Source organism: Dendroctonus ponderosae, unplaced genomic scaffold (genome assembly GCF_020466585.1).
Source record: "Dendroctonus ponderosae isolate FM_Combo_2020 unplaced genomic scaffold, Dpon_F_20191213v2 Dpon_F_20191213_3, whole genome shotgun sequence".
NCBI lineage: Eukaryota > Metazoa > Arthropoda > Insecta > Coleoptera > Curculionidae > Dendroctonus > Dendroctonus ponderosae.
Genome location: NW_026018508.1, coordinates 10,499,366 through 10,520,990, shown reverse-complemented (window position 1 = coordinate 10,520,990; position 21,625 = coordinate 10,499,366). Strand labels below are relative to the sequence as shown.

At 34.8% G+C, this 21,625-nt stretch overlaps 2 protein-coding genes across 11 annotated transcripts in view; both read left to right on the top strand.

Annotated features, from left to right (window-relative positions):
- LOC109535752 overlaps positions 1-11,883 on the top strand; it is a 37,072-nt gene extending 25,189 nt beyond the window's left edge. For all 10 annotated transcript variants that reach the window (XM_019901721.2, XM_048664536.1, XM_019901720.2 and 7 more), the window contains 7 exons: positions 419-704; positions 762-879; positions 946-1,034; positions 1,090-1,213; positions 5,498-5,561; positions 9,008-10,642; positions 11,611-11,883. In XM_019901721.2, coding sequence (XP_019757280.2) covers positions 419-704; positions 762-879; positions 946-1,034; positions 1,090-1,213; positions 5,498-5,561; positions 9,008-10,642; positions 11,611-11,688 — 2,394 coding nt within the window. In that variant the 3' untranslated portion in view covers positions 11,689-11,883. The remainder of the gene's footprint in view (positions 1-418; positions 705-761; positions 880-945; positions 1,035-1,089; positions 1,214-5,497; positions 5,562-9,007; positions 10,643-11,610) is intronic.
- A 1,921-nt stretch (positions 11,884-13,804) lies between these two features.
- The window catches only part of LOC109535781 (CD109 antigen), a 15,766-nt gene continuing 7,945 nt past the window's right edge, over positions 13,805-21,625 (top strand). Inside the window, exons 1-7 of the mRNA XM_019901781.2 lie at positions 13,805-14,104; positions 17,591-17,783; positions 19,166-19,399; positions 19,450-19,700; positions 19,764-20,094; positions 20,147-20,335; positions 20,393-20,570. Coding sequence (XP_019757340.2) covers positions 14,043-14,104; positions 17,591-17,783; positions 19,166-19,399; positions 19,450-19,700; positions 19,764-20,094; positions 20,147-20,335; positions 20,393-20,570 — 1,438 coding nt within the window. The 5' untranslated portion in view covers positions 13,805-14,042. The remainder of the gene's footprint in view (positions 14,105-17,590; positions 17,784-19,165; positions 19,400-19,449; positions 19,701-19,763; positions 20,095-20,146; positions 20,336-20,392; positions 20,571-21,625) is intronic.

Below are 21,625 nucleotides of genomic sequence, written 5' to 3'. Positions count from 1 at the left end.
ATACTTTCCTGACTGTGTTTCAATTCCAAATCAAAATCAATTCCTGGGCTTCAGTCATTTATTGTCTATTTATCAATTAAAATACGTTTCGGTGTATTTGGAGTGACTCCAAATATATGCCAAGGCTTAAAGTAGCAACAACGCTACACATAGAAACTGATGATGGTGGAAAACACCGAAACGTATTTTTATTTTTTTAATAAAAATAAATTTTTGTCCAACACTGCTTTGCATTTAAAATTCGTTCTTGCATTCTTTTTAAAAGCAGTTTGCAAAATTCTCATGGCCACATGCTTCCAAATTTTTTATCTCCTCTAATAATCGAAAAAATAATTTGCATCTAAAGCCATTCCAAGAAAATAGCACATTTCTTTACACTTTAAACAATGTTAACAGTTGGTTTCTATTTGATATAAAGGTTTTAATTGGCGACAAGCCAATAGACGACACTTCCGATCTATCCGATGTGGGATCAGATTGCGAAGAAGCGATCCAACCGACCACAACGCATACGCTATTAGTTCAATCGAAAAACATTATAGGAGGTGGAGGCGGAGGCAAAGCCAATGTGGAAGCTACTGATAATGGCGATCTTCTGAGCGAATCGTCGACGGATTCTGGTGTCAAGGAAGTGAATGGGAAAGAGCAAAAATCGTTCGATACTGCTGAAGCATTGAAAACCGATATTTCCTTGGATGATGATAGTAAGTAGTTTGAAACAGTTTGCTTGGATGGTTAAATACTTTTAATGTTTCTTCCAGACGTTGAAGATTCCTCCTTCCTGTCAGCTTATAGTAATACGGAAAAGGAGGCAGAATATACTGAAAGATTTGCTTCACTACCCAGGCAGATCTTGAAACCTTGTGAAAGCGAACCAAAGTAAGTCAAATTGAATTCATTAAGTCGTTTGATTTTTGAAGGCAAATACAATTGGATTTTTTGCAGCTGCAAACCAGCTGAAATTGAGCCAGTCAATGCAGATTCTGATGAAAATGGTGAATCCTACGAAGCCGACAGCGACTTTGAATTTATTGGTGAGTGATTGGCTGATGGCGCTAAAGAGAAGGAAAAAAAAGGCAGATATTTTAGGAGGCAGCTACACTAAGAAGGAAAAAGAGAAGTGGAGACATGCAGTGGAAATGAAAAACAATCCCTATTCCAAGGAAAGCATTGAGAGCAGGATAAAAAGGTCCAACAGTGCTGCTGGATCAATGTAAGTGTCTATGCAAAAATGTATTGTAAGATGCACTTGCCTAAGTAAAATTTGGATGTTTTGAGGCATAAATTATCAGAATTATTGATAAATGCTTTAAAATTCGAGCGTTGTTTCAAATGCGGGAAAAAATGAAAACATTCAACTCCTGAGAGAAACGAATCTGAAAGCTCCCAATGTGTTTACATGGGTTTAGGAATCGAAAACAGTAGTTTCAAGACTAGAACTTGCTAAAAAGCATCTGTAAAGCAGAATACCGCATTATTTACACGTTCGTTTATATTGTAATATTCGTTTAAAGAAAAATTTTAAATTCTCTGTTCTAATTCTGTGGAGTTTTAATCATTTGATGAAATGGAGGATGGAAACATCGATATCCTCCAACCATATAACTTTAAATCGTTGAGGACTGCAATATTTCTGAGAGAATATATTTTGCTTCAAAAGCACTTAATTGAAGTTCCTGTTACTTCCATCTTCATTGAGCTATGGCTGTTTATTTTACCGAATGTTTTTAGAAACCATTGCGATTGTTATTCACTCAGAATTGAATCAGCAACAATTTCGCAGCCAAAAAAGGGAAGATTTATTGAAAAAAAATATATTAACTGCTCAACAACATAAAGGCTGCGCCACCAATTTTGCAATAGCTGGATCTGGATAACTTCTGATTGCTGCACGCGATTTTATTGCTGTTTGAAGCCTTAAATAGTTAATTTTATTTTCTGTCGGTGTGGGATTTTTCGAAAATGTTGTACTTCAGGTAAACTTTCTACAGGGTGGAGAATGAAACAATGTAAAATTTCTCAAAATTCTTCTAATTGCACCAGCAAACGTTTTTGTCAATTTCAACGCCCGAGGCAGAAATATATCTCGAAACTGTTATGAAATTTGTTGTCCGTCAATTTCATTTACAGGAAAACCAAAAAAATCAACTATTTGGTGTTGCACTGATACAAATTTTCAAAAATCGAAGTTACTCAGATCAAAATTCTAATTCTAACAGTTATTCTAACAATTCGAGTGAAGTTTATTTTCAAACAATCGGTTCACTCATGCCACCATGTATATCGAATTTCTGCCTTAACTTGACTATAAAGGTTCAGCTTGCAGCTATAAAGCTTCAGTGAGCACCAGATTTTGAAAATCGGTCCGAAAACGAAAATTTTATCAGTTCAAGCCGAAAAGTGAATTTGTTGAGACCAGCCTGTAAATAAAAGAGGCAGGCGAAAAATTCAGATTCAGTTTTGAGATATAAGGCGGATCTTTATGCTTTTGATGTTGAAATTCAAAAAACACTTTTTTGTAGCAAGACAAACTTTCAGAGATGCTGCATAGTTTCATTTTCCACCGTGTATAAACTTTAGACAAAGCACACATTTTTTGCAAAAACGCACACCTACAGAAAAAGAACTGATCTACTTAAAGCTTTAAACAGCAATAAAATCGGTTGGAGCAAACAGCAGTTATCCAGTGGCAAAGTTGGTGCAAAGTTTAGGTAATATTGATATCGGTTCTAAGGTTCTAATGGGAACGAGTAGAACGTTCGATCAATTAATCCGAAAAACTTTTCTCAACACAGTGCAAAAAATGATTTAAAGAAATTACAATTTCTAGAAAAATCGCCACATTTTCAGTTGAATAACTTTCACTTTGCTTTTGATAAACCGTTATTTACAGGAATTTTAAGATTGAAGAATTTAAGAATTGAATCAAAGAATCGGTCCTTTTGTATTGAAGTTTGTAATTCTTTGCATTTTTCAAGCCTTTTCAAGGCTTCAAAGGTACATTTGGCCAAATGCACATTTGAAGGCTTGAAAAAGATAAAAAATTACACACTTCAATACAAAAGGACCGATTCTGTTATTCCATCCAGTGTGCACACACACAGTCCTATTATTATTAAGAATTGAAGTTTTTCATTGAAGAATTCAATTCAAATTCAAGAATTGGAAAAAATCATGATGTTGACCACAGAAAAAAACCGATATTGCATCCAAAGAGCAAAACATTGGTTCTCCTCATTAAATGTGCCTCTCACAAATCCCCCTTCATTTGAAACTTCTTTTAATACTCTGAAAGCCGTTTTGAGTGGAAGATTAAGAGGACAATACTGTAATCCATCCACGGAAGGTTGAGTACACATATCAAATAAATTAACCAATTGCATTTAATACCCAAGCCATTGAAAATGTTAATCTTATAGCCGATTCTGCATCAACGGTTTTTCTTAGAACATTGGCAGAAATCTGCTCATGTTCCAACACCAGTTGCTTGAAAAGTATTCACTTATGACAAGCATATATTTTGTTCATACAAGATATACAGGAGTGTTTACAACATTAGAGCAACATCCTATTTTGGGACGATGATTTTCAAAGGTTTCGCTCAGACTAGAGAGTTGCACCCAGAAGATTGCTGATTATTGGCTTATCGCATAACTTAACAATGGTAATCCTTCCAAGATTAACTTGGCTGTCGAGTAAGATGGAAAATGTTTAAAGAAAATATAATGGTGTCATTGTTTGCGATTGACTCTACACGTAGACACTTCAATGGTATTGACTACATCAAAATGTAGCTGATGCTAATCTATTGCCAGTGGTGGATAAGCCGCTTTCCCTTATGAATTAAGTCGCTAATTCGTCAAATGTTCGAAATATACATAAGACTTTTATCTAAACTGTGCATTTTATATGATCAACAATAAAACCCCTTTGGGTAATAAAACACAATTTGCATCAGATTAGGCGCATTATAGCATGTACATATTTTTTCACATGATATGTTCATGTGAACGCCAATGCTTCAACCATAACATATCACGATAGCATATGTGAGCGCGATTTAGACAACCGAATTTCACAATTTTTGAAATTTTTTAATTGATTTTTACAATAAGTCATTGAAGATAAGATTAAACGGGCGATGAGCATGACGATTGTAATTTAAATCACTATTGGCAGATTCAATTTCGCGGTCAGAACAATACAGGAAAACAAGACTAAATTGGTGTTGAAAAAAAGAAATAAAGGGTGCGGATTTAAGTGATCATGTCCAAAACACTAGTGGAAGTTTTTTCGCATGAGACGAAGAATCGTAATAGGCCGCACATGTAAGTGCATTGTTATTGTCTTTTTTAATACAATTTTTAGGTCATTTATATCTTCAAATTCTACTAATCTTGACCGTTAAGCACAGGAAAAAACACTATTTTCATTCTTCTTTCAAATAAGGATTGTCGCATTTTGTACTTCTCTTGGTTCGGGAATTTATTAAAAAAAAACAATCATAAGCGTTTATCAACTTTATAATTCCCGTTAATGTCAATAACAAATAAATATAAAGAGACAACATAGAAATAGACAAAAAGAGACAAGTGGGAGATTAAAATAGAAACACTCCTAACAGAAGACTCACAATTGAAGACAAATAATAAACTCAGTAAAAAACCGGTGTGCAATGGTGGAAAGGATAAATTGATTTTCAATTTGCATTTTCCACAGAAGAAAACACAGCAAAGCGCCAAAAGTGGCCTTGCGGAAACTTCCACACTAAATCGTGTTTAAAGACAACAGTTGTAACTAGAAAGTGTCGACTTTTCAGCCGTGCCGAACTCTTCGTGTAAACACTGGTTTGGACGCAAGAAAACACAAAAAACTGTTCACTTTTTGTCATCCAGTCCGTGTCGTGCCCGAAGGGCTCGGCATAACTTTCAATGGCAAATTTGCAACTTTAAACAAAAACAGACGTGACAGAAAAATAGAAAAAAATCATTTTATAATAGTCATATATTTTAATAGCAAATAAATACAAGAAAACAAGATAGAAATAGAAGAAAAGAGCCAAGTGGGCAATTCAGATAGAAACACTCCCAACAGATTACTCGCAATTCAGGAAAAATGATAAACTCAGTAAGAGATCGGTTTTAAGTGGTTTGAAGGACAAATTGAGCAAATCTGATAACAATAGCAAATAAGCGGGCAGTTTGAAAAAATCACTGCCATGGGAAAAAACTTTGAACCCAAATTGAACAGTTTAAGTGAAAATTGAAAAAACAATGTATCTGCCTCTTAAAACTTCCAGATTAAACGCTGTTTGCTCTTATATTCATTTTAACTTCACCTATATTCATTTCTACCTATATTCATTTTAATCTTCAATTTGACTCATTTGGTTTTAAGGAAAAAATTACAAACAATTACCCACAATTTTTTGTTGTCTAATAATTCAATTTCTTCTGACATTGAACATGTTCAACCTAGAAATCAACTGTTGTTGCAGATTTGGTCCAGACTACTATGCCAGACTAGCAAGCAAACCATCTGGAGGTGGAAGAAATGCCCAGGTAAGTCTAGCGAACCATATAAACCACCTGGAAGAAATCTCCACCTACTCCAGTTTACCCAGAAGTTTATACTCCCCTAAAAATTCCAGTAGAAACTTCGTACAAAATCCTCTACTACTTTTTCCTGAAAGTCCCAATTAACTGGGGGGTAGGATCAGACAAACGTTTCGTAGATTCTATTAAAAGGGCTTTAACCAGCTTATTTATAACTTTATTTTCCATTAGACTTAGCGCACAGCTACCTGTTACTGTTACGAAATAAACCGTTGGATCTGGTTGTTTTGTGTTTTGTTTTTGGTCTCATTCTTTCACCTTCTACTGGTTAGCATGGGAAAATTTTAATTTTCATCGTTGCACTTGCAAATGGATTGTGCATGAAATGTTTGGAATGCGATTCGAATTGTGTAAGTAAAAGGTGAAGGGGTTTTGGTCGATGTTGTATCAATAAAAGTTACTAAACTTAATGAATGTTCGGTTTACTAATAATTTACTGTGCATGCATGAACTGGGTTTTGTTAAGCTGTGGTTTGCGCAAAATGTTTCCCATTGAAAGAATAAGTAAAAGAAATGAAACTGCTGCAAAGGAAGTTAAAAATCATCGTTCTTCAAATTTATTTCGACGTCAGTTTTTTTCAGACAATATTCAGTAACTTGCTTCTAAAGGMCTTAAAGTTAGATGAATAACWGATGCATCTGTTAAGATAATATGGGACTAATTCAGATTCATGGACAYAAGAAACACCTCAATTTTTGGCGTTTATGCAGCTTGCTTTTAATCGATTYTTATAAGAAAATAACCAATATAATAATTAAGCTGWATACAAAAATTSTAGCGTTTTTATGTATTCTTAATAGTTTTAATTTCATAGTTTAGCAGTTTYRAAATTTAGAACATTAGAACAGAATTTTCTGTGATTTCTYAATGTAAAAATGTCTAGGGGTTTGAAATACCTAATTAACTTTAAGTATTATCAGSCAAAACAAGTGTGATTCCCAATTTGCAAGGGAAAAAATCTACGTCACTTGTTGCATGATATCTCATCTAACTCAATAGATATGATTAAATACCASTTTAACGCCTATTTCCAGATAAAATGCTTATTTAATCGATATTTATAATCAACGTTAAATGGTTGCTTTAGTCTGAAACTAGTGTGTGCCTGTTATTAATGTAAGTCATAGATAATTCGAGTTTTTTGAGTTGTTTTTTCCGGATATTCTCAACTAACCATTTCAACAGTTCTCGACTATTTCACTATTGTTTGTTAGGGTTGAGTTAACTCACTGCCAACAATCCAATGATTCATTTTTTATATCAATATTTGCATAAATGCTAGTCATTCACAACTCGACTTGATGAAGTTGGGCTTTCATCTGCACTTAATATTCTTTATAAAATCCGAAAAATTTGAATTTTTGTGCAATTCGCCAGTAATTATATTTTTACGACAGTTTTAATAATTGTTTACCCTGTGATAAACACTTGAACAATCTTATCATTTTAACAAACCTGTTGTTATATTTGTAGCGCTTCAAGATAAATTGTTCTTATCATTGGCAATTTTCGCGGAAATTTTAAAATTGTTGTTATTCAAAGCTCACCGCGAAATGAAATGAATCTATTATATAACCTATTATAGATCATTTTTATTTTTATTTAGCAACACTTTACTGCTCTTTTAAGAGAGAAACAGTAGAGTGCCAAAMGCAGCATTAAGGAAACTTTAAATYATTTTTAAAGGCCACAGTTGCAGCATTAAAGTGTCGGCTGTGAAGTTGTGCTGAACCTTTCGGAGGCGACACTGATTAAATCACAATGAGTAAAAAACTGGCCGTTTTAGGGTGTTTTCAACATCCGCGAAGGATTTGGCACAACTTTACAAGTTGTGCCGAGCCCTCTGGGCGCAACACTGGATGAAAACGCGCCAAAACAGTTTGAGAGTGTTTTTTGCATCCAAAATAATGTGAATAGCGCACAACTTTCAACTGTCGACTTTGAAGTTGTGCCAGAGCCTTCGGGCACGACACTGGTTTGTACGCAAGAAAACACTTCAAAATACAATTTTTTTACACAGAACTTAGCGATTTGAAAATTTTGAAGTTTGTTGAAAAACGATCTATTTTCTATAAAAACTGCATCTCGGAGAATTGCAATCGGTTAAGGTCGAAAATACGAGTTTGCGAACCAAATGCTTTGAATTAAACCGCGATTAATGTCGCGCATAAACAACGTCGACTTTAAATTATGTTTAAAGATCAAAGTTCCAACGTTAAAGTATTGGCTTTCCAATGTATCAATCAAAATCAATACGATACAATTCAAGTGTGGTTTAAATGCAATAAAACGTTCTTAAACTGCCCAGTTTTTAATGTTTTTTGTGATGTAGCAACTGTCGTATTGATCTCGAAACTTCGCCTTAAAACTGTGTTATGGAAATATAAAATACATATAAATAATATAAACTGGAGATCACAGTTGCTACGTTAAAGTGTGGCTTTTATAGTAGGATTTTTTGGCTTCTGCTGTTCAGTCAGTGTCTCGGCACAACTTTGGCTTTAAATCTTGTTTAAAGGCCAAATTCGTAAGGTTAAAGTGTCGGCTTTAAGATGTACTAAACTTCGTTTATAGCAGCGGTTTGGGTGCAAGAAAACATTCTTAAACTGCCCATTTTCAATGTTGGGATTTCGCCAGTTGGACACAACTTCCACATTAAACTGTGTTTATCGATCAAAGTCGCTTGGTTAAAGTTCGGGATTGAAACAAAAAAAAACTTTAAGCATGCCACTGGGTTGGGAAGCAAGAAAACACCCTTTAACTCCGAAAGGAACTTAAAATACTCCAGTTTTTCGTGTTCTTCCGTCCAACTAGGAGTTGCAAGTCAAAACTATCAAGTTTAAAGTTGTTCTGAGCCCCCTGTGGCTCGACACTGATTTGAACGCAATAAAACCAATTTTTCTTGAAGCGCAAAAATTAGTTGTAGGAGTTCATGATGGACAACCAAATGTGGCTGTTCTAAAGTTTGATGATAAAACATACGAAAATAAAAAACTCAAAAACGATTTTTGAAAAACACGAAGTTTTGATTTAAAATTAACTGGCAAAACCAATATAAGCAAATTAACTTTTAAATATCTGTGAAACTTTACACTAAAAGAGCCCTTAATAGTTATATAAAACTATGTCTAAGTCTAGCTTTTAAAATGTATCATTTTTAAACTTACATTAAACTTTTTTATGCATTTTTATTAGATATGCGGATGCTTATTATGCATGTTTTAAAAAGCATTACTTACGCGCCCACCCAACACCTTCATTAGGATCACTTTGGAATTATAACGCCCGTAATCCGATCATTTCATTGTAACTACTTACATTAAATGTAATACTGATACCCATATCGATTCATGCCATTAAACCTGTGACTAATCCAGCTAACCCCTCGCAGGTAAACGGTGTCGCTTGGCCTTCATCCGAACCATCAAGATCAAGAACTCCAAGTCCCCCGCCTGCTCTTCCCAAAGCAGCTCCCCCATCTCGAGCTCAAATCGTAACCGAAACCAGTCCCTTATCGGACGTGGTTGAAACTCCGGCATCATTTGAAGTTCCTCCGGAGCTTCCAAAAAGCCGCCCCCCTCTTCGGGTAACTGCTGAAGTTGACGGGATTCATCAAGCTTTGAAAGCAATAGTTATCCCATTGGAAGAAATGTCGCAGGCTACTTTCCATAATCATGTCAAAGCGGAGGTTTATAGGGCAGAAAATTCTTCCGCAGTAACTTCCGACTCTGAATTGAGTTTCGTTAACTTTTACGATGTGGAGCATTCGCAGATCGTCAGAAAATCGAAGAACGAAGACATTCATATACCGATTAAAGCGACACCGTTGGGAGTTTCATACAGGCCTATTGAAGATGGCAACGAAACTGTCCATCCTGGTGAGCAACTAGAGAATGGATATGGAGAAGATCACGTGGCTCGATCACGGGTTCTGTTCGGTGAAAATAAAGGGGAAAGCGGAAGTTTCGTAAAAGCTCCTCCAACAGTTAAGGCGCGCAATTTTGGGCAAGAAAGAGTTGCCCTAAGGAGACATTTAAGCGAATCCAGTTTGCTCGACGACTCATTCGATGCTCCCCCAAAAGTGATCCACCCGAAGAAAGATAATACGTTGATTTCCAAAATCTACAAAGACCCCAAAGTGAGGCTGTTTGCTTTGCACAGCCGAGAAGAAACGCCCTCCATGGAAGAGACTTATAATACATCATCCTTTAACAGCCATCGAAGCGTTGAGGCCAAAGAAATCCAAAGCGAAACATCTTCCATATACCTAAGCAAAGAGATATTGCATAGCTCTGATGATGGCTTAACATCGGAATATGACTCTGGAAAGACTGGAAGAATATCATTCTTCAGCTCTGAGGAAGACCTGCTGTCGCTAAACTCCGATTCAAGCCATGTAGTTGATACAAGAAATCACGCCATGGCATCAGGCGAACCACATTTCGATCACTACTACATGGCCAGTCCTCCTGCAACTCCCAGCACGAAGAAATTCATCTACGGATCTCAGGAGGATCTTCTCAGCTTGGAAGAAGTAACATGCATCCGCCCCAGGAAGGATAACACTCTAATTTCCAAGATATACCAAGATCCCAATGTGCGCAACTTCGCCTTGAAAACGCACAAAAACAAGCTTCCAGACTCACTCTCATCCAAACCCAAACAGAGGGAATCGCTCGACCACGCCTTCTCGGTGGAAACTCGTGGAAGAACTTCAAGCCATGCGTCTAGAGCTGCAATTAATTCGTCATCTTCAGCAGAAATTAGCCTGGAGATGCATCCAGAAGAACAGAATGCTGATCCTTCACTTTATGCCCACCAAGTGGACAATGTCGAGCATGAAGCTGTGGACTTGGATGTGGAAGAAATAGCGAAACGGCGTGTGGTTCGTCAGGCTTTAGGCAAATTTCAAAAGTCCGAAATTGAACCCAGGCAGGTTCAAATGCATCGGAATTCGTCGGTTGATGAATCGAATAGCGTCCGAGTTTCAGTACGGGAGTTGAAGAATAAGTTCGAAACCAATGATGTAAGTAAAGTTTTTAGGCGTCAGTTTTTTTTTGAAGCTCATTGAGGCTTGCTTGTTTTTTCAGTTTTTGGACAGTTTTTTAGTGAGTGAGAAAAAGGGCTTATAATCGTAGGTTTACTTCTTTGAAATAATTTTCTGTGCTTGCAAACAAGTACTGTAAATTTCCCACATAAAGAACTCCAATTTCAAATCACCCTGTAATATGAAGTTTAAAAAAAGGTTGATAATATGATCGTAATTTCTTACGAATTAAACTGGTCCCAATAAGTTGAACAAGTACATTTTAAAGATGGATTAATTTTCCTTATTTTTGTAAACCTAGGGAAACTTGAGTTATACCAAAGATTGACAATTTTTTGCGACGCCATATCTATTTCTTTATCACGACGCTCGTTGAACTCGCAACGTATTTTTTTCATTTCCTGAACAATTATCTGGGTTTTGTCGAAGTTTTATTATTTTACTTTTACATTTCTTTACAGGGTATATAATAATCCGTTACATAACATTTTACAGGGTGACTTCTTAATCAAAAAATCCGAAAATACAGCCAGTTAAAGGTGTGTGGTCAATAGATCATCAAACATGAAACTTGTGTTTTTCGGATTTTAGTCGTAATTTTTTTTCTGATGTGAATTTTATAGAGGTGGTTTGCTGGGCGCAGCAGCCACGTTTTGTTAATTTATAACAATTTCATTCAAATGATGATTAATTTCCCGCTTCCTTTTATGTAATTTATTTCATTTTTTTTCTATTCTAAGTAAATACTTTTGCATCAAAATTTCAAATTTCAGTGCTAGAAAATTGATGAGAATTAGAAAAAAGGTACAATAAAAGACACTTCGACAACTCAAATTTTCTTAATGCTAGTCCAAAACTGACATGTTTCGACTCATGCGTTGCCATTTTGAATACTTTTTTTCCACGATTATTTAAGCTAATAATTGTTGTTTTGTGCGTTTTTTCAGAACAATAATAAGCCAGTCGTGTCCAGTTTAACAGCCAGAAGTCTGTCGACACAAGTAAAGGCCGCTTTGAAGCGATGAGGATCAAGTCGTTGATGCCAAATAAAATCAAGAAATTATTATCTTAAGCATACTAAAAGGTGCCTTTAAGAGGAGAGTTTTATTGAAAAAATGTATATTTATGTTATTTAATTTTATTAGTAATGAATAAAGTCAGTTATTGTAAGTAAATGTATAATTAAATTTGTTAAATAAATATTATTTTTTACATGAAAACTGTGGCTCTTAAATTCCATTGTTAGCGTTGTTTATATAATGTAGTTTAACTTGAAAATCAGTCAAAAAACTCTGTTTTAAAGCAATACGATGAACTTCAACTATCATTTCGGATGTGGCTTTTCTTAAGCTTAGTGAAATATGATCTGGGCAGAAATTATACTGATTATTCATTTAATTCAATTTCTCAACTTACGGCAACAATAGAAAAATGTCGAGAATTCAATATTCTATTGCTGTAGTGTTTCTTGGATTACTAAAAGGCTTTAACTAACGTTAACTACTATGAAATGTTATTTGTGAGGTGGGAGAGCCTGAAACCGAATTTCCCTCACAATAATTCTTTACGAGAACAACATCGATAACTGGTAACCTTTCAGACTAAAGAAATAGAAATTTGCATTCTCTCTTCTGATCTATTGAGAATATACATTAAGAAAGGTATTAAATGGACGGAATGGAGGAAACCCAACTGCGAGCAAAAAATACAAACTTGTGATACGCAGACGATACAACGTTGAAAGCAGCAACAGTTTGATGACTGGTTCAAGTGAGAGTGACATCTGAAGAATGATAGGAACGTCCAAGTCCAAAAGTGCAATGAGTAGATAATCTGAGATTTCAATCGACTGTTTTATTAAAAATTCGCTAAAATGATGCAAATTCTGGTTTTTTCGTGTTTCGATATGGGAGTGAAACCTGAACAATTAAAGCAGTGGACTTAAGAAGAATTGATGCATGAGCAGGGCACAGATCGAGCTAGTAAATCTTAAAAAAATTGAATATTCAGAATAAACTCTCATCCAGTTGCAGACATCCTGAGGTTTTTTGAATCTGAAGAGTTTGATGTTTTCAGAAAACGTAAAGAGACGAAGGTAAGAAGGGCGCTCACCAATCCTATGGCCTGATCAGATTTGAAAAATATAGAAACAATAAGTTCCATTGAAAAAGTGAATTATCACGATGCGCAGTAATGAGAGAACAACCACAGACACTGTTTAAACATTGGCAGCAAACTTTTTTTAAAATTGAATTACACGTTAGTATAAGAAATTGTATGTCGTTTTATAGATCTTTTTTCTTTCGCGTAGCACCATTACTTGATGGTTTTGCGCATTAGTATTAAAGTGTTTTTTTATAATTAATAGCAACTTTTTTTCAATTATTATAAAACTAAATACATTAAAAGTGTATATTTGAAAATACTTACTAATTGGATAAATAACTTCGTTAGACTTCAAACTACTAAAGTTACAATTTTATAAATAATACTTCTAAACTTTAAATATGTTGTTAGACATTTTTAAAGCCAAAAACCAAGTAATCATGACCAAAACTCAATATAAAAAAATCCAGTTCAAAGACCAAAAAAGTGTTTCGAAAAATGTGAGTAACGTGCTTTTTGAAATTTTGGACAATTTCTGTTGGAGACTGTCTTCTATATGCGAATTAAAAACGGATTTTAAACTCTGAAAAAATGTTGAAGCACTTCTTCAATTGGATGTTTGATGATTTCACTGATGAATGACCAGAAAATAACACTAAAATTAAACACCTTATATTTCATAAGAAAAATATGACAGTTAGCGCCAAATTCAGCTTCTTGCAGTCCTCACCGAAATGAATTAGATTGATTCATCGCTGCATATTAACCAATGACCTCACCTCGCATTCTTAGACCAGTAAGCTTACCTGATCATTAAGAGCTTTAATCAAATAAATTAGACTTTCAAAAATTTTAATACCCTCAAACAAACTTATTGATTCTTACATAAAAAAAATCGCACAGTTTTTCAAATTCAACCCTTAAAATAACCAAGAAAATCGAGTCAAATCACATAGATAACTGAGGTTGAGCACACACATGCACACATACTATTTGGTGGGCAGCAAGAAGGTCTACCAGATGAACGTCACAGAAAAGCAAGGTAAAGAAGGTAAACCATCGAATGGTTTATACCAAATGGAAGACAGTGCAACTGGTAGCGTTAAGGTAGAAAGTTGCAGTTGAGCAGCGCGAGTAAATGAACTGTTAAATTCCCATTTAAAAATAAAAAACGAACCTTTAACAACAAACACCGTGGATTAATTATTATTCGTTAATTAAATTAGTAACTTGTGAACAGTGGGTGTTACAGTGTGATGTCATTGATGATATAATGTGGCATTTAAGTTTATTTACGTTGGTGATCTCGATCGCTAATTGCTTCGCGCAAAATGGGTGAGTAAATTTTCAAAAAACGCATTTTGCTTAATGTGCTTTGATCCTTAAATTGCTCAAAGGAAAAACTTATTTTATTTCCGCAAAACCTGGCAAAGCGTTGAAAAAACCCGCGAATTAATTTAATTAAGCATTGTTTGAGCACAAAAAACAAAACCCAGTCATTGTCATCAAACATGTGAATATCGCTTTCCCTTTTGCAAAATGAAGGAGCGGGATGGTTCACTTTCTTTTCGCCAGATTAATTGCACTATTGAGCTCAATTCTTAGCAGTATTTATGCACATTTTCCAATACATTGAAAGCTGAATTTTTTCCACTTTTATATAAATGCAAAACTGTTTACAGTTGAAAATGTAACAGGATTATGAAATGCATGCGAATAAATCTCGAGCAAAACAATTCCGTTAGAAGAAACCGGCATTCCTATGTGAAAGTCCAATTATGCGGAATGTAACAACTGAACCCTGAAGTTTTTTTCAGTTTATGCAATAATTTATTGTTAATATGCAGAAATGCAGACATCTGATGTTTTAAGAGTCAGACTCATCAAACATTTGTTCAATATTCTCAATGAATAAGTGTGCAAATATTCGCGCAAATGATCGAGTTCCTTTTCCTGTCCATTTATGGAACGACTATAAGAGCTATTTGCGTTACTTCAGGTGCGCGAATAAATTGAAAACTGCTGGTTTGGGATATAAAATGATTTATCGAGAACGAAGAGTATTTCAAGCAACTAGACAAAACAGTTTTGATAATAATACTAGTTCTTGAATTGAAAAATATCCAAACAACCAAAAAAGTAAACATTTAAAATGGTTATTGATTCGAGATTTTGGAGAAATTGTGGCTTGAATTTTTAAATTGTTATTTCCACTTCGAATGTATACGAGTAGATAATAATAAACGTGTCTTTATAGTTCTTCACCTTTGAGAATAGAAGAATTCTGCAATTCAAGACACTTCAGGGTCTACCGACCAAATATTTATTTAAATTAGTGCGGGCTATGACACACAAAACAGCCCGATGTAAGTCCAACAGACTTTATCTCTTTAGCTACAAAGAACCATCTTTTAATGACTAATTATGTGTGTAGAAACTGCTGTATTTAAAATGAATCTAACACAATCGCAATTTTTTATGTTAATTTACTTGTGCGCTCATTTTCATTGAATCAGTACGGAAATGAAATTTGCAAACCTCGCATATTCAACAATTAACCGTCTAGTTCTTAAAGAAACCGAGTTCGCATCAAATTAATTTTCCATTCCACATGTGTGTAGGATTTGTAGGAACCAGGAAAAGTCGGCGATTCAAACATATCAATCACTAGATTGCAGGTTGAGCGTCAAATGTATCAGCGTAGGACTGAAGTTCGCTTAATTATGCAAAATTATGCAAGCAATGCTAGAATAGGATGATGGCCAAGAAAATATACTAATAAAAATGAAAGTTTATCCTTTTTTGTAGGCCTGAAATAATCGACCTGTGTGGGCCTGAAGAATTACGCAAATGGTTCCTGCTATCGAATTCATTTGAGATGAGTCTTAAATCGAACTAAATTGAAACTGATGAGTTTTGGGCGTTTAGGCCATTGAGCAAAGGGATTTCTTCCTAACGTTTCGCAAACAAGGGTGCTTTACATCCCCAGAGGTGTTTCGCTCGAGAGCTTGCAGTTGGCTGAAGTAGGGGTTCAGTCTAAAGGAGAATTTTTTTGGAAAGGACCAAGTCGCTTGTAGAAATCTTCAAAATTTCAATTTGCTGCCATAATCAGGAATTGCACAAAAATATTCATTGGAAAGAGCACAGTCACTTGTAAAAGTACTGGAAGTTTCAATTTGCCACCATCATCAGCGATTTGAGGAAAAAATTAGAAACTGGAAAATTTTTTACGCGTAAATATGTCAAAGATGTTTAAAAATTCGAATTTCTGGCACAAAATTGGCTCGAAACTTAAAGTGAATTTCATGAAAAAGAACACAGTCGTTCAAATAACGCTTCAACATTTCAATTCGCAATCAAAATTGCAAAATTGATATTTTTTTCAGAAGTTAAAGAAAAGTTTTTCAGGACAAAAACTAATAATTATCACTAATTGTGCTGGAAAGTTAAGGAAAAGAAAATTTCATTGGTATTAAACTAATATAGTTTGAATTAATCCTGAAAGATTTTTTTCAAAACTGGAAGATTTTCCTCAAGTAAATGTGTCGATCAATGTTTACAAATTATATCTCAAGCAGAAAAGTCGTTCAAAACTTGAAGAGATCTTCGTTTGTATAAATCTTCAAAATTAGCAAACTTGATAATTTCCGAAGGCGGTTATTTTTTCAAGACTTAACTCTTGATCGGACGGATTGAATAAAAATTCGGATAATAATCACTAATTAATTGTGTTGGAAATTTGAGAATAATTTCAATGGAATACAAAAAAATGTTTTGTATTAATCCTGGAAGTTTCAATGCGCCACCATCATCAGTGATTTTAGATATATTTTTCGAAACTGGAAAATTTTTCTCAAGTAAAGATGTCGATAGGTGTTTAAAAATTCGAATCTCAAGCACAAAATTAACTGGAAAATTAAGGAGAACCTGGCCAGAAAGAGCAAAGTCGTTTGTATAAATCTCCAAATTTCAATTTGCCACCATCATCAGACATTTCGGAAGAAATGTTCAAACCCGTTCAGGAGTTGTTGATCGGACGGATCAAGAAACATGCGAATGAATAATCACTGATTGTGCTGGAAATTTGAGCAAGTTGAGATGTTAATCAATGTATAAAAAATCGTATCTCGCACAAATTTTACTCGAAATTTCAAGAAAACTTTATTGGAAAGGGCTTCGAAGTCGCTTGCAAACATACTGAAATTTTCAATCTGGCAGCATCATCAGGAATTTTAGGAAAAAAATTCGAAACTGGTTAATTTGTTGCAAGTAAAAATGTCAATCTGTTTAAAAATTCGTAGCTCAAGCAGAAAATTAGCTCGAAATTTGAGGAGAATTTAATTAGAAAGAGCAAAGTCGCATCGATTAAAAGGGCCAAAAAGCCATTAAAGTATATGTAGCTTCATGTATGTTTCCATCGGAGGCGCTGTTTTTCTCTTGTAGAAGCGATTCACCGCCAATTAAAATAGCCGAAAGCGCATTAAAACTACTTTTTCTATGGATTTTCTCAAAATAATTTCTTGTCGTTCCTTGCTTTCACGTATTATACACTTTATCAATTCCGATGCATTTTGCACTTACTTTCTAGTTGCATTAGTAACTCTAATTTGGTTTTTTACCCTTTATTCATTCATCTTATTCCTTGCTTATGCCCCTTTAAAATAATTGTGCCAAATGGAATCTAAATCATTAAAAGTTCTACAGCTCGTTCAAAGGAGAATAGTTTGGACCACATTTGCAGAAAACTTCAACTTTTGCTGTTATTGAAAGCGATAAATTTAATTATTTTACAAATAACTACATACAAATTGTTTATTGCAGGTACTATAATGTGATTGGTACTAGAATCATTCGACCCAACAGCGAGTACCATGCAGCAATTAGCATGCACGCTACTTCAGAACCAACTACAATCACGGCCACTTTAGAAGGACAATCATTCACGGGAACTCCATTTTTAGTGCAATTTAAAGATGTGATACAACCTTACTCTAGTGTAGTAGCTCGATTCGAGGTAACAAAACATTGTGACTTATTTCAATTTATAAGTATTGATCGTTTAAAAATACGAATGCAATGAGTTAATATCTGAAGAGATTGCTTTAAATGGCGTATTTTGCTTATAAGCATCCTAAATTCAGGTTGATTGGCTAACTATTTTCTAAAAGAACATTCTAGGGTAACTTTTTAGCACAATTTTAAAATGCATAGTTTTTATCATTAATTTGCATTGTTTTTCTAGTAAATTCTTAGGACTAGGTAAACCGGTTGCAGAACCGTTCAAGTTAAAAAAAACAATTTATTTAAATCGGGTGCAAAATTTGTTTCGTTATGCGAAATTAGAGTATTAGAAAAATTGTATCTCGGCTTGCTCTGGTCAACGATTTTTGCCTAAAAGTATACGGAAATGAATGTTTTGAAATAGAAAACTAACCAATTATAAGTCAAATAATACTCAACAACAACGATATTTAATTCAATTTATATGAAAATTAATTAGAAAATGTCTTGTTTCAAAAACAAACGCTTTGCGTCGTATATTTATTTAATTTATATGGGTTTTGGTATTAATTTTAATTTTAACTTCCATATACTATTAAAGAACCGCCCTTCATGCGGAAATTTCAATATGAAACCAGGACAAACAACGAAAATATATGGTGTGGCTTGAAATGAAACAAAACGCAATAAATGTGTTTGAAACGCAATGAAAATAAATAAAATTAAGGAAAGATAATGGAAACGAAATCGGACAGTTATGCGTTCATATGCAATAGAAATCTAAAGATAACAATTAAAGGAAAAATCCTCACTGAAAAACACACTTCTAAAATAAATTTCATAAATTACGTGAATAAAGCAATGCGAAGATATGTATCATACCAAATCATGTACAAGACTCCTTAAAACGCCCTGTGTATAGAGGCGCAAATGATTTAAATCCAGCCAAAACAAACATAAGAGTACTAATAAATTAAAACATTTTTTTTTAAAGTGTAGGAAAGTGCTCAACATCAAATTACCAATACTCGTTCGTTCGCAAAGCAAACACTCCCATGGCACCTATTAGACAGAATAATGCTTGAAACACAAAACTAACTTCCTGTGCTCCTACAACACTTTAAATTAACTTTTGCCAAAGTCTATTCTTCATGTCACTGACCTCCTGTATTGGACTCATTTAGTTTCATTTGCTTTTGTTATCTGGCATTTTCTCATTATCTTTTTTATGTGGTCAAACAGTTACTCACCTAAGTAGGTTACTCTGTATAGTGTCGCTTCGTTATGCCTAAGCACGTACAGAGTACCCAAAGATTTTTTTTGGAACCTTAAAAAATCGCGTTTTCCCACGAGATTTAAGTTGCCACAGAACAAAAACACGCACAAATATTCCAGGTTGGTGATATTGAAGACGGCGCCTACAAGCTCCAAGTAACTGGCAATGGAGGCCAGGAGTTTCGTTCAGAATTCGCACTTGAATATGTAAAGAAAAGCTACTCTGTTTACATCCAAACTGATCGAGCAGTCTATCAACCGGGCTCCACTATTCTGTTCAGAGCCATTCTTCTAAACCCTGCATTGAAACCTGCTGCTGAAGTTCGTGACGAACTTCTCCATATCCATATTGAGGTAAGAACCTGCAGAATTTCACACAAAGTTGCTATATCCGAATGCCCCAGGATGGGCAAGGAAACCGAGTGAAGGAATGGAAAAATATCGTAGCTCTCAAGGGGGTGTTCTCAGATGAACTGAAACTGAGCGAAAGCCCAGTGCTGGGCAACTGGAACATTTCCGTTACTGTCCATGGACAAACCTACAGTAAATCGGTTGAAGTTGCCCAATATATTCTACCAAAGTTCGTGGTCGATGTTAAGGTTCCCAAACACATTACTTTTAGAGACAACACCCTGTCTATAGCAGTCGATACTAGGTAAGTGTGAACACACAACTGGACATCAATTCTTCAGATCAAAAATCTGGATGATTAATTTAGATACAGCTATGGAAAGAAAGTGGTAGGAGAAGCCACAGTAACAGCCTATCCAACAATTTACTCGGGAGTCATCCAGCCAATCTACCAGACTCCGATTAGAAAAGTGGTGAAAATCGATGGATCCAGTTTGGTTGAGTTCGACATAGAGAAAGACTTGAGACTGAACGATGAATACGAAAGAGTAGTGATAGTTGATGTTACTATTGAGGAGGCTCATACGGGAAGAAGGCAGAATAACAGCGCACAAGTCCATATCCATAAGTACAAGTACAAAATGGATTTGATTAAAACTGCAGACTATTTCAAGCCAGGGCTCAGCTATGTTGCCTATGTAAGTAGAAGATGTTCACACCAACCGGAGTTTTACCGCTTTTTCTTGTTAGATCAAAGTTGCTAATCACGATGGAACCCCATTGAGAAACGAAGAAAGAGACGTGGTAGTTCGGCATGGTTATTCCAGACAAGATGAAGTATATGACGAAAAAACTCATCGCTTGGACAAAAATGGGGTTTTGAAGCTGGAATACAACACTCCAATAGATGTTACCAATGCAACAGCATTACGGATTGAAGTCCGTCTCCAGCTTGTCTGCTAAACTAAGACTAATTATTTTTTTCGCTATTTGCAGGCTGAATATAAAGATCTCAAGGAGCGCATTTCTCCAATTCCGGCAGCAGTGTCTTATGGAAATACTTTCCTACAAGCTAGTCTGGAAACGGAAAAACCCATTGTTAATTTAGACGTGGATATTCTGGTCAATTGCACTGAACCAATGAGATATATTAATTATGTTCTTCTAGCTAGAGGTAAAGGGTAAAAATAGTGCATTTTTGCGAATCCGCGCATAGTTTTTGGCTCATTCTAAGAAAACCGTTAAGGTAACAGACCTTCAGTTGTTGCAACCGAATAAAGCATTGAAATGCGTATTTTTTCGTATAAAACGTCGTTTTCAAAATATTTTAAAGAATTTCAGGAAATGCAAAAGTGGAAAATTTGTGTAGTTTCAAAACCGCGCATAACTATTGGCTCACTCTCAGAAAACCGTTAAAGTAACAGACCTTCAGTTGTTACTATCGCATAAAGCATTGAAATGCGCCTTCGTATAAAACGTCCATTTCACAATGGTTTTAATAATTTCTGAAAATGGAAAACTGTAATAATTGTGCATTTTTTTCAAAACGGCGCTTAACTATTGGCTCATTCACAGAAAACAGTTAAAGTAACAAACCTTCAGTTGTTACTACCGAATAAAGCAGTGAAGAGGGTCGTTTTTCATATCAAACGTCGTTTTCAGAAAGTTTCTAATAATTTCAGGAAATGCAACAGTGCAAAAATAGAACATTTTTTAAAACCGCGCTTTGCTTTCGGATCATTCTTAGAAAACCGTTAGGGTAACAGACCTTCAGTTCTTACTACCGAATAGAGCATTAAAGTGCGTCTTTTTTCGCACAAAACGTCATTTTCAAAATTTTTTAAATAATTTCAGGAAATGCAAAAATAACACATTTTTTCAAAACCGCGTTTAACTATTAACTCATTCTCCGTAAACCGTTAAAGTAACAGACTTCAATTGTTACTACCGAATAGAGCATTGAAGTGGGTCGTTTTTCATGTATAACGTCGTTTTATCAAAGTTTCTAATTATTCCAAGAAATGTAAAAGTGCAAAAATAGTGCATTTTTTGAAACGGGGCTTAATTATTGGTTTATTCTGAGAAAACCGTTAGAGTAACAGAGCTTCGGTTGTTACTGCCAAATAGAGCATTGAAGTGGATCGTTTTTCATGTAAAACGTAGTTTAATAAAAGTTTCTAATTCTCCCAGGAAATGTAGAAGTGCAAAAATAATGCATTTTTTCAAAAT